Source organism: Hemicordylus capensis, chromosome 2 (assembly GCF_027244095.1).
Source record: "Hemicordylus capensis ecotype Gifberg chromosome 2, rHemCap1.1.pri, whole genome shotgun sequence".
Lineage (NCBI taxonomy): Eukaryota > Metazoa > Chordata > Lepidosauria > Squamata > Cordylidae > Hemicordylus > Hemicordylus capensis.
Window position 1 is genome coordinate 423,946,594 of NC_069658.1, and position 12,764 is coordinate 423,959,357.

Consider the following 12,764-nt stretch of genomic DNA (forward strand, 5'->3'; position numbering starts at 1 on the left):
TAGCTGGGAGGGAAAGAGTGAAATCTTGCTCTCCTTAGTCTTTTGAGTAGTTCTTTATAAATTTTCTTTCCTCAGAGACAGATTTGCAGTATGGATGTGCATGGAACCAGGTGGGGGTGGTTCAGCGGTGGGGAGGTGCATCTTTAAGGACGGGGGGGTTGCACTTACTCCTCCTGCCACATTTCCCTCGCCAGCACTCCATTTTGTTAAAGCCCCTCGGGGCAGCAGCGTATCTCTCTGCCGCTCCGTTGCAGCGTCTGCCGGAAGTAACAGATGCCCCTGTGTGTGTTAGGCACGGGCGCACGCAGTGTGTGCACAACAAGTGTGATGAGCCTGTGCCCAGCACACATAGGCGCACCTGTTACTTCTGGGAGACACGGCGATGGGGTGGCAGGGAGGTACGCTGCTGCCCCGAGGGACTTTAACAAAATGGAGTGAGTACCAGCAGGGGAAATGCAGCGGGAGGGATAAGTACACCCTCCCCTGCCCTTAAAGATGCATCCCCCTGCCTGTGGAACCGCCTGCCAATCGAACCAGTAAGGAGGCCCATAAAGGGCCTACGAACTGGTTCTGTGCACATCCCTAACTTACAGTGCTATAAAGAGAGATGGGCACCTTAGCCAGCAAGGTTGGGAAGCCATTCTGGTGGTAGATTGGGATGAGGGTGGAGTTTACCACTGGGTGTGAAGGGAATGATTTGGCATCCTGAACCTCCAGTAGTAACAAGGTAAAGACCAGTCTTTTCTCAATCCAGGAAAGCAAAGTGACTCTGAGATAGCTGCAGGGGCATAACTATAATAGGGCAAGGGGAGACAGTTGTCTGGGGACCCACTGCCTTGGGGGGGCGGGGGCCCAGAGGCAAGTCACATGACTGACTCTCCCAGCCGCACACCCAGGCTTCCTTCAGTTGTATTCATTCTCCGAAACTGATGTGAGTGTTAAGACCTGGAGCTACCAGAACAGCATGTCTTTCTCTAGTACCATTAAATGACTTGTATCATCCACAATTTACAAAACCTTAAACAAAAAAATTTAGGATGATATATATAAAATTTTACTTCAGTGAGGGTGGGGGCCCATATTCAAATCTGGGCCCACTCCAACCTTGCTATGCCCCTGGATCGCTGCCTCTAACCTTGGAAGTATTTGATTTGTTCAAAATGGGTTCCACATGCACAGTTCTTGTCATTTATTGACTGATGTTAGAGAGAATAATAAAAACTCTTAACACAATTATTGTTGGCAATGTCAGTGCTGGGTGGCAGATTTTGTTCATATCTGGTGGGAATGCCCGAAACTACAAAGATTCTAGAAAATAGGTTGAATCTGCTACCTAATGGCGCAGCGGGGAAATGACTTGCCTAGCACGCATGAGGTTGCTGGTTTGAATCCCCGCTAGTATGTTTCCCAGACTATGAGAAACACCTATAGAGGTTGAGTATTGCTTATCTGAAGTGCTTGGGACCAGAAGTGTTCCGGATTTTGGACTTTTCCGGATTTTAGAATATTTGCATACTGTAATGAGATATCTTGGGCATTGGATCAAAGTCTAAATATGAAAGGTTACTGTAAACTGTATTTTTTTTTTTAAGGTTTTATTTAAAGTATAAATACAAATAAGCATTGAATTTACGACAACTGCAGGTAGCTGTAAATGTAATGAAAACTAATTGCAATAAAATTTTCAACACAATAATGTTGCTGGTCATGTTAGACTCAAACATGGCATTTTAGGTGGAGATGAAATTCAGATTTCATGTCAAAATAATGTTTTGTTCCTACTAAAAAAGCTGTGGTGGTTTCCGGATTTTGGAGCATTCCGGATTGCGGATGTCCGGATTAGGGATACTCAACCTGTATCGGGCAGCAGCGTTATAGGAAGATGCTGGAAGACATCCTTTCATACTGCATGGGAAATGGCAATGGTAAAGCCCTCCTGTATTCTACCAAAGACAACCATGGGGCTCTTTGGTTGCCAGGAGCCGACACCGACTCAACGGCACACTTTACCTTTTACCTGTTTTTAAAATACATACTGGGTGGTAAGTTTGTGCTCATGAGTAGGGAGGCTTGCTTTTCATCCCATACAGTGATTTGAAGGGAAGACAGTATGTTAGCTGGTGGTCTGATTCTAGCAGAATGCTGATGGCAAAGAAATGAAAATCAGAAAATATGAATACTTGTGTGGCGTATTATGAATAGGTAGTAGTAGATGACAGCCTTAACTTAAAATGGAGAAGGGTGTGGCAATAATGTGCAATTTGTGGAAGCCTTGACCCTTTTTATTTCTTATTGAAATAACGTCAGACTAAGAAGTCAAGTTTTAGAACCATTGTAGATATTATTATTTGGTGTAAATAGAATCAAATACCTAAAAATCCTACTCCCATTCGTTATCTGAGTAGGATGGTTTTGTTTTTGAGTGAGAGGAGTTCGGTTCTTAATGAACATATTTTTTGACAGAGCTCTATGAAAGAGATGGATCTTAGGATCTTAATATACTACAGATTGATGCTTTTTATAGGGATTTATTTAACTGTTTATTATTTGTATAGTCAGCAAAAAATTGGCTAATATTGAGGTGATGTATCTAAGCACTAATGTGTAGGTAGAACTTATAGGTTGATTTTTTCTTGCATATTCTTATTGCATGGGTAGATTCTGGTGGCACTCGTATAGTATATTGTAAAAGTATAATTTGCCATTTGGCTTGAGTGAGATTGAGAGAAAACAGTCTTTCCAAAGCTGCTCTTCCTGTAGACATGAAAACAGGACTGTTTCCTGCCTGGCTGCTTGTGCTTTCCATAATTATATTTCAGGTACTGGTGTAAGGTGTGAGTCTATTGACTTAAAGTAATTGGCATTGCTATCTGTAGTCTATTTAAGTGACTAACCTCTCCTAATAGTTCAATGGAATCTGTTATGCAGGATTGATTCCAATTTTAAATAACAGATTTCTAAGCCTTTTCCCTAATTTTAATAGCTGCAAGAACCTTAGGCTTGGTTTATAGTCAGGCCTGCACAACATAAGGCCCGGGGGCCAGATCCGGCCCACAGGAACTTTTTCGCTGGCCCCCCAGTAGGAATATTCTGAAGCAACAGCAGGAGCCATGAAGAGCTCTTGGCTTTTCTCACTGATGAGTGGCAGCAGCTCAATGCACCAGCCACTTGCGACCAGATATCCCCTGCCCTAGACTGGAGCCTATTGACACATCCCTCTTTCCCCTTGTCTTTCCTCCAGACTCCAACCCTCTGCCCCTCTTTTGTTAATATTTTAAATGATTAATGTTAATATAATAATTAATGTGCATAAAATTGGCATCGGCCCTGCGCAGCAAGTCATGGTTGGTTCCAGCCCACCAGGACTTTTGAGTTGTGCACCCGTGGTTTATACACACTAAGATCCTCCATATGGAGTGGCTTAAGCCATACAGAGAAAGTAATCATATGGGGTAAGCAATTTGAGGCTCTCCAGATGTTGCTGAACTACATCTGGAGATGTAGTTCCCCAGCTAGGGATGATGGGAGTTGTAGCTGCCCGCTCTAACTGATTTATGTGAGTGCAGTGGTTAAAATACGTGCCACTGCTCATACGTATTGCCTACTACCAGATCTGTGAGGACTGCATGGCCAAGACTTAGTTCAGCCTTAGTCCACCAGTTCTTGCTATATGGCTGTTTAGTGGGCACTCTTCCATTAGGAACAGAAGCTGCTGAGAGAAGATTGCAGCCAAAAGGAATAAGTATTATTTTGAATTATTAAATTACATATATTAAATTACATATAATAAACTACTTCTTGCTTGAAAGACGTAGGGTGCATTTTGCATACAGTACTAAATAAATAGCCTTTGGATTAATGCAAAATGGCATTTGTTGTTGGTATTTAAATATGCAGATCTTGTGACTTGAAGATAATTCATTTTGTTCTCTTCTCTTTCTAGGATAAAACAGAATTGTTCGTGTGGAGACAGCTTTTGATTCCAAGCTTCATGTAGGAGAAAAGTTAAAGTAAAGTATTATGTTGATAAACATCCATAAAATTTTATTATCATTTCCTCTTATTGTAAAGTTAGCAGACCCGTGTTGATCAGGGACAACTGACAAACAAAAAGGAGGTTCCTGAATGTTTAGATGAATCTGAGGTTTGCAGGAGTTCAAGATGTTCTACTTTAAAACCCAAAAAGAGGGCAACATTTCCCTCCAAACTGGGTAGAGGAGTATTGTACATGTGTGCAACCATCACTTTACTTGCTGAATGTTGGTATTCACTCTGTTCTGGCCTCCCCATCTGGAGCAGCAGCTCACATGTTGGTTGCTTCCCTTACCCTTCCTTTGGCTATTCAGTTCAATGGTCTGTTCAGAGTTTGCATGGCGGGGGTAGGGTGGGGACCAGGGAATATGCCACTATTTTGTGACTGATCAGGAGAGAGGTTGGGGTGGACAGCTCATTGAAAGTGTTGACTCAGTGCACAGCAGCTGTGCAAAAGGCAAATTCTGTGCTAGGGATCATTAGGAAGGGGGTTGAAAATAAAATGGCTAATATTACAATGCCCTTATACAATCTATGGTGTGGCCACATTACTGTGTACAGTTTTGGTCACTGTATCTTAAGAAGGATATTGTAGAACTGGAAAAGGTGCAGAAGAGGGCAACCAAGATGATCAGCGGCCTGGAGAACCTTCCTTATGAAGCAAGGCTACATCATCTGGGGCTCTTTACTTTGGAAAAGAGATGACTAAGGGGAGACATGATCAAGGTGTATAAAATTATGCATGGAGTAGAGAGAGTGGACAGAGAAATTTTTCTTCCTCACACCATTAGAATCAGGGGTTATCCCATGAAACTGAAGGTCAGGAAATTTAGGACTGACAAGAGGAGGTACTTTTTCACACAGTGCATAATTAATCTATGGAATTCTTTGCTATGAGATGTGGTGATGGCCACCAGCGTGGATGGCTTTGAAAGAGGCTTAGACAAATTCTTAGAGGACAGGTCTATTAGTGGCTACTAGTCTGGTGGATATAGGCCACCTCCAGCTTCATAGGCATGATGCCTCTCGATACCAGTTGCAGGGAAGCAACAGCAGGAGAGAGGGCATGCCTTCACCTGCTTGTGGGCTCCCCAGAGGCATCTGGTGGGCCACTGTGTGAAACAGGATGCTAGACTAGATGGGCCTTGGGCCTGATCCAGAAGGGCTCTTCTTATGTTCTATTTAACTTCAGGAAAGGAGAGAACTGAACTGACATGGCTCACTTGCTCCATCTACCTGCTTTCACTTCCACAATTCAGCTCTGCAGAAACAGTGGAGGAATCTAGGCAGGCTGGCGAGGAGAAGGAAGAAGAGGTAAAGTGACAACACAGCCAGTCAACCCCTCCAAATGGTCAAGACTGTCTGTTATTTGTCTATTCTCAATTGAATGAGGGCAGCTGCCATCAGCTGTGAAAAACTGTGTGACTGAGAGACTGAGCAAGAGAGGAGTGGGGTAAAGATTGTAGAGAGACTAAAAGGAGAGGAGGACTGAAGTTTGCCATCTGCCTCGGGTTCCATGGTGACAGTTTTTTTCAGATCCCTCTTGCATACATGTACAGTCAAATCTGATGCTCTTGCTTGGGTTATTGCAGCTGAAATTGCATCCTTTGTGAGGCATAGGTACCAGGCAGTGCCCATTTCCTGTAAAAACTGTACTGTGTCCCTTCCTCCTAGCTAAAATTTAATTCATGTGCCAGCAAAAAAGGTAATATATCTGACAATTCTTGATGAAGTGCCGTCAAGTTGGTGTCGACTCTTAGAGACCACATAGATAGATTCTCTCCAGGATGATCTATCTTCAACTTGGCTTTTAAGGTCTCTCAGTGGTGCATTCATTGCCATCGTAATCGAGTCCATCTGCCTTGGATCTTGCCTTGCTCAATAAAACCCCCTGAATGTTTCCTGATTGCTAAGGCCTTGCCATAGCCTTTATTGTTTAGAAAGTCGGTAAAGATAGAAACAATGAGCAAAGCTCTTGTTTGTATCTTGGAGATGGAGTGTGTGTGTGTGTGTGTGTGTGTGTGTGTGTGTGTGTGTGTATGTATAAAAATATAAAAATGAACAGGTTACATATATATATAAATGAACAGGTTACATTTGTTTTGGATGATTATCCTCTTTGTAGTGGTCCACACACTTGTTTGGATCCACTATATATCTGTGGGGGGAAATAAGTTATCTGACCAATGAGAAAGCCTTCAGCTTATAAAGATAATTTTTTTATTAGCCTGGTATGAAATTTCTGAAAACACTGTTTCTGGATTTAGTACCAATTATCTGTCAGAAATAAAAACTTGCTCTTCTCATATCCCGTGAGTAGACCACAGTATAAGTAGCAAATGAAATTGGTTCCGCCCCCCACCACCTTTATAAGTTTCCCTAAGAATGCGTAGAGAGTAAAGATAGGAAAGAGCGAGCATAAATTTCATTAGAAACCTCATTCCATGGGGCCCTTTGGAACATCTGAAATTTTCCATGCTGATAGATACTAAATTTTTTTGGAGTGCACTTAAAATGTCTTTCTGTGGCCTTCTAGCTGTGAAGGTGGTGTATTGTCTAGCATAGATGCTAGAAATATGGTACAATGTAAGCATTGGCCTCTACTTGGTGGTAATTTATCAGCCATAGTTCCCATACACATTTCCAGCAGCCACATGGATTGAAGAAGCAATTTCCACACTGCTGAACCTAGCAGTTTCTCTTTAATCACTGCTATGTCGTCACTGGCTCTGCTGATTGTAAAATGTGCTGACCATGTCATGGATTTAAAAGTCATTTGTCGTAGGAACAGAAGTTTACAAAAAATAAGACTTACACTCAAATTTGTTTAGAAATCTCCTCAAACTACAATTTCATATTTTCGTGTATATTGTTTGAATGTTATGCTAATTTTTAAGCTTGAGTTGAACCTTTTTAACCCTTTGAAAAGGAAATGCTGGCATGTAGTCCAGCCCACAGTGGATTGATCTGAAAAAGTGACTTAGACCACCAAGAGAAAAGGCTAATGTAAATCATTGATTTATATATAGTTTCTTGTTTTGTAATTCATATATTGTTCTGAACAAGCTAACTGGTTGTTAGAACAGCTAAAACACTGGTTTTCTTAAACTGCCTAGGAGCACATGACAAAGTCTTTGGTCATGCAGACTATGTGTCTTTTCTTCCACATAATTGTATCTACTTAGAGAAATGGGGGAACTGAAATTAATAGATTTCTGTTTTGATTCATCTGGACTCCTGCAAGAAGGCCAAGCAAATCACTTGCTTGAGGCCTAAGGTCACATTCAAAAAATCACGAGACTTGTTCTATAAGTGCAAGGAGGCTTTAGGTTTGTTTTCCTCAAGCAACAGCCTCTATACATGGCAAACTGCTTTTGGACACTGAGGGGAGTTTAAAAAGACTTTGTTATGTCTTAGAAGACAGCTGTTCCAAGTAAAAAGTAAAAAATCCCACAGAGCTGCTGCAAGTCCCTTGTGTGAACCTAGACATCTCATTATATTCTTAAATGTCCAGAACTTTTCAGAAACAAAGCTTGTTCTCCATGAGGTGTCAGGTAAATTTGTCATTTCCACTCTATCTCCTATTGTTTGTGTTAGACTATAAATTCCATAGGAGAGAGGCCTGTGTATCTTTTGCTTTATTTAAATTGATTTAAATATCACAGTTCATAAAGAACCTAGGTCAAAAATATCATGAATATTAATCATAACATGTTCATAGAATATAATTAGAAGTTAACAGCAGTATATGGGGATGAAAGATATGAAACCAAAAGCCCTGAGAAAACCTTTTCCAAGTATATCCTCCATTGTAGAATGGAAACATCTGTCATGTCACGAGGCCATAGAGAGACCCTGTTTGGGAATATTTTAATAAAGTTCCAAAATCTGTGTGTAAGAAAGGCCTGCATATGAAATGCAAACAGTGCAACAACGAAATGTTAGCCCTGGTTGCCCAAATGAAACAGTGTTATGAGAAGTCTGTACCTACCTTCTAAAAATGAAGCCTACATCTATCTCTAAATATGTATTAAGGTTATATTAGAGAACAAGAATGTACCTTTATAGAAAATGATGATTAAATCATTTTAATGTAAACTGCCTTGAGCCACTTTTGGAAGGATGGTATAGAAATCAAATAAATAAATAGAATCTTCTTGACTTGTAATTTAAATTTAAATCATTAAAATTGAGTCCTTCCGTGAAGCTATGTAAATCAATTTGATTAAAATCAGATCAACCCTGATTCATATTGTGGTTTGTCTGCAAATGGCAGGGTACATCTTGTGGAGTTGATTCTTGAGTTTGACTTAATCTTACTGGCAAAAATTGCGGTGTGTTGGGGAAATAACAGACTAATCTCTGAATTATTTCAGTTTCTTGGCACAAAGATGGCGACGGCAATGCTGAACTTGCGGAATCTTTTTGATCTGCTTGTGCACCAGGCAGAAATTCTAAATGAAGGCAGTGAATATCGTAAGTCGTCATTTTGTGTGGGCACCATGCAGGTGACTAATGTTAGGAATGCAGAAACACATAACAATTTTTGGAGGCCTCTTCTTGCTTTGCGATTCAAAGGATTCTTGAATAGCTTGGTGGGAGTGAGGTTTTCTAAATTCCATACCTGCCCCCCATTCACTGGAATGGGAAAATAGGAACATGTTGCCAGGAATGAAATTCCGAAGGTCAGCCTGTTAATATGTGTGAATTGACACTGAGAGCTTGATTATTGGGAGGGATTCCTTCCTTATGTTAAAAAACAACAACTGATCTGCATACCAGCTACTGGATTTTGTACAATGTGGTTTCTAGGCAACAGTGCAAAGTGTGTGCTTAAAACATTATGGTTCCAATAGTTACCTTATTCTATCTGTTGCCTCAGGGACATGGTGTTACATTGCCATGTAACGTTGCAGATCTCAAAGAGCCCAGGGGAAACCAGTGTGTCAGAGTAACGATATCCGTAAATAATGGAGGGTGGTAGAGGAATTGGCTGGAGGCAGGTTTGTGCAATCTTCTGTGGATGTAGCTTTGCAGGATGGAACGTTTATATTCCCTTTAGGGTAGTGTTAAGCAGCTAGAGGAAATTGGCTTTTTCCTTTCAAATCAATATTTGTATAATTATCTAGCTGAATAGAGTTGCTGGCCCAGACGTCTGTAATACTAATCTACATCTACTGAAGCATATTACAGCAGTTACATTTAAATTTTGCTGTTGAATGTCTTTCTGGTGTGCTAATCTGTGACCATAAAATAATCAGTTTTCAAGTTAATTATAGCTGCAGTTCTATCCTTGGGTATGAAAATCAGCAGTAAATTCATATTTTTATTTCAGTTGCCTTAGCTGCAAGCCTATCTTCAAGTCCAGTCGTTCTTAATCTTGAATCGGACTGGGTTACTCATCAGAACTCCTTTATTTGGGTAATGGAAGAGACTGGCCTGGTTTCCTTCTGACCCATGTTTTAAACTACTAGATTTGCCAATACCCCCTGCTCCTGCATTGTTATTATCTTTGCACTCTGGGAATATTAAGGAGGAACTGTGGGAAGATATTAAAGATATAATCCACTGTAAATGGGGTACAATGTGTGTTCTTTATCCAGAGTTTATCCAGCTGGCCAAGAACTTTGAAGAGTTCAGGAAAAAATGGCAGAAAATGGATCATGAGATTGCCAGGTACAAAGATCTTCTGATGAAAACAGAAACTGAATGTAGTGCCCTGGATGTGAAGCTGAAGCATGCCAGAAATCAGGTGGATGTGGAGATCAAGCGAAGACAGAGAGCTGAAGCAGACTGTGAGAAGCTGGTGTGTAGAACATTGTTTCGCTCCTCTTAATTAAGTAGTCTTGCTGCTTCAGGCTGAGGCTCTATCTAGTCCAGCAGCCATCTGTTTCCAACAGTGACCAGAAGTAGACTGCTTCTGAATATGGAGGTTTTGTTTCCAGGAAAACCAGAGCCTTTTGAAACCCTGTGTATAGCAAAACAGATACCAAGTTGTTGGCTGCCTGTGTGGTATCAATGTGTCTTATTTCAAAGTAGCACATCTATTCCTGAAATACCGCATATCTTCTAGCACTCAGGCCACAACTGCTTGCTAAGAAAATGTGATCCTGATCTTAGCTAACTAAAGCCACTGCAATTTAGATTGATGCAATTACTTGAATGGTACAGGCACCTATTGGACAATGATCCTGATATCATTGATGGCAAGCCACACAACTCTGAATTCGTGCCATGTTGTGAGCCTACAAAGAAGGGACTTCTAAAGCTAGAATTGGGCTGGTCTCAAGGTAAAGCAGAAAAGCTACCAGTTGGCTTAACCATGGGCACACAAATCTACATATTCTGATACATATCCAGGTAACCATTGTAACTGAGTTCCAAATAGAGGTTAGGAGGGTGCATGTGATAGTTGTCTCTTGCATGCGTTAGGAATTTGCTGAGTGCATTTGAATACTCCTCCTCACTGAGTTCGTTTCCTAGACATTTATGGATAAGGTTAATACAATATTGACTGCTCTCTTCTTCAGAGACAAGACAACAACCCAAAATGGGGATGGTAGCTTTTGGAGTGAAGAATCTCCCACAATACCTCAGACGTCTCTTGCCTTGAGTGAGGAAGTAGCCTCTCCCCTATGCTCTTAGTCAAATTCAAGGTGGTGGTGTAGAAGTGGTGGTGGATTAGGAAAGAAGGAACAGCTCTACTTGAAGAGTGGTTCTTCCTTCTCCCCCCTCTGAAAATCTTAAAGTGCTCCAGACTGGGGCTGGCTAGATTTTGGAGACAAGATCTCTCCCTTTAATAACTGCAATATAATTCCATAGAGGGTTTGGACATATCTTAAGTCCAGCTGCTGCCTTGCTGCACAATCACTTCTGGCATTAATATGCAGAGGTTGTGCTAACACTGGCCCCAAGGGATGATGAGTACCCACCAGAAACCATACTGTAGGATATCCATCGGAAGAAGGAACCTTGGCTCCTATTTGCATTCCTGGAGCCTCACCTTTCCTTTGCATGGGGCTCTTTCCTTGCTGTCATATCAAATCCCAGTAGATATTTGAATTATTTTTCCAGAAAGCAGGTTCTTTGCTTTAGCAGCTTTAGTCAAATGATACTTCTGTAGTAAAGTGTTTTTAGTGAAGTCATATTTGGGACATTCATGAATTATCTTTGAGACCAGCCTTGGGATGGATTCTTGGTATTCAGTATTCTTACTCTAAGAAGGAAAACCTTTATCCAGTGAATTTATTTTCTCTTTGATGTCAGAAGGACAATCTGTCCCACCTATTGCAGCTAAGTGACCTCTTGATTCCTTAGGATTTGGGCTCAGACCATTCAGTTCATTCTCTTGAGATGTGGTCATTCTGCTGCTCCAAGTTTTCTTTCCTAATTGTTTGGAGCATATATTTCTTTGGACTGGGGAGTTCTTCTTACAAGACTGGGGAATTGTGGGAGGTCAAGCTTAAGTCTTACCTCCTGTAACTTATAAGATCTTCCTGGCATTGACTACCCATTTCTTTGGCGGGGGGAGGGAAGGAAAGCTAGCAGTTAAGAACTAAATTAACTTGTTTCTATTATTCATTTATCCATCTGAAGGTAGAAATGTTTTATTTCCTCCCTTGGCTGATAGGAATTGTTCATATTTGGCCACTTGCTGAATTCACAGGTGCCAGGTTAATACAGTATGGTGGAAACTATTGTGATTTGCAAATGGAATCTGTGAGATACCAGCAAATTGCTTTGTGGCTCAAAGAAATCTGTTTAGAGTACCTTATCTTTTTACACTGGGTAGCAATTTGATCCAGTGAAATCTCTTTGCTGCTGCTTTAGACTAAGTTGATGCTATCATTTGAGAGACAGGTGCATATTTCTTTATCAACATTAATATGCTGTCAGTGTAGCAACTTTCCTCCGGAACCTAGGTGTATTATGGGTTGTCTGTCTCATAAATGTAAAGCGAAACTACTTTTGATGTTTCCTAACTTGTAGGAGCGACAGATCCAGCTGATCAGAGAGCTGCTCATGTGTGATTCATCAGGCAGTATTCAACTGAGTGAAGAACAGAAATCAGCACTTGCCTTCTTAAACAGGCCGCAAACATCCATTGGTGGAAACAAAAGGTAAGCTAGTCAGATAGTATATTGATGGAGGGTGCTTGTGTGGGTTAGGTTACAAAGATGGTAAATTCATTCTGAAATTTCACTTTGGTTAGAGATCATTTTTCCAGCCTCTTGAAAGCCTTGCTCGGGATCAGAAAGGTAAATTTTCATACTTGTTCACAGATAATAGGGTATTTATAGGAATTCACTTATAGCAATCTCAGCACATTTGTGTTTGTGTGTTGAATAGATCTCAGCACATTTGTGTGTGTGTGTGGAATAGATTAATTTGCATCTAAAACTTAGAGCTTTAAAGGACTGTACATCATAGGTTCCTATGGTTTCCTTTAGGGTTCCCTGGAAACATAAGGTCTTATACCCCAGGTTAAAACTGAAATAGCAACACTGTGCTTAGAAAGTAGATTTTAGGGCTCTGAGCACTGCACAAAAGGACAGCAAGAAACAAAGGTTTAGAAGAATGTTGCCTTGTTTAGGACACAATTTTGTGTGTGTGCTTGTAGAACCTTTTCAGCTCCATTAGGTCTATAATCCCATCTCTTGTAAAAAGATTTTCCTCTGTAGCAGTGTAACCTGAATGTCAATAACTGTCTCTACATCAGTAACAAACCTAAA

The 12,764-nt window shown here is 40.9% G+C and overlaps 1 protein-coding gene across 15 annotated transcripts in view; it reads left to right on the forward strand.

Annotated features, from left to right (window-relative positions):
• Window positions 1-12,764, forward strand: part of RACGAP1 (Rac GTPase activating protein 1) — a 52,899-nt gene that overhangs the window by 17,021 nt on the left and 23,114 nt on the right. For 3 of the 15 annotated variants that reach the window (XM_053294687.1, XM_053294689.1, XM_053294691.1), the window contains exons 2-6: window positions 3,944-4,010; window positions 5,225-5,346; window positions 8,409-8,508; window positions 9,636-9,838; window positions 12,022-12,152. In XM_053294687.1, coding sequence (XP_053150662.1) covers window positions 8,424-8,508; window positions 9,636-9,838; window positions 12,022-12,152 — 419 coding nt within the window. In that variant the 5' untranslated portion in view covers window positions 3,944-4,010; window positions 5,225-5,346; window positions 8,409-8,423. The remainder of the gene's footprint in view (window positions 1-3,943; window positions 4,011-5,224; window positions 5,347-8,408; window positions 8,509-9,635; window positions 9,839-12,021; window positions 12,153-12,764) is intronic. The other 12 variants (XM_053294695.1, XM_053294697.1, XM_053294700.1 and 9 more) reach the window with 4 other exon arrangements.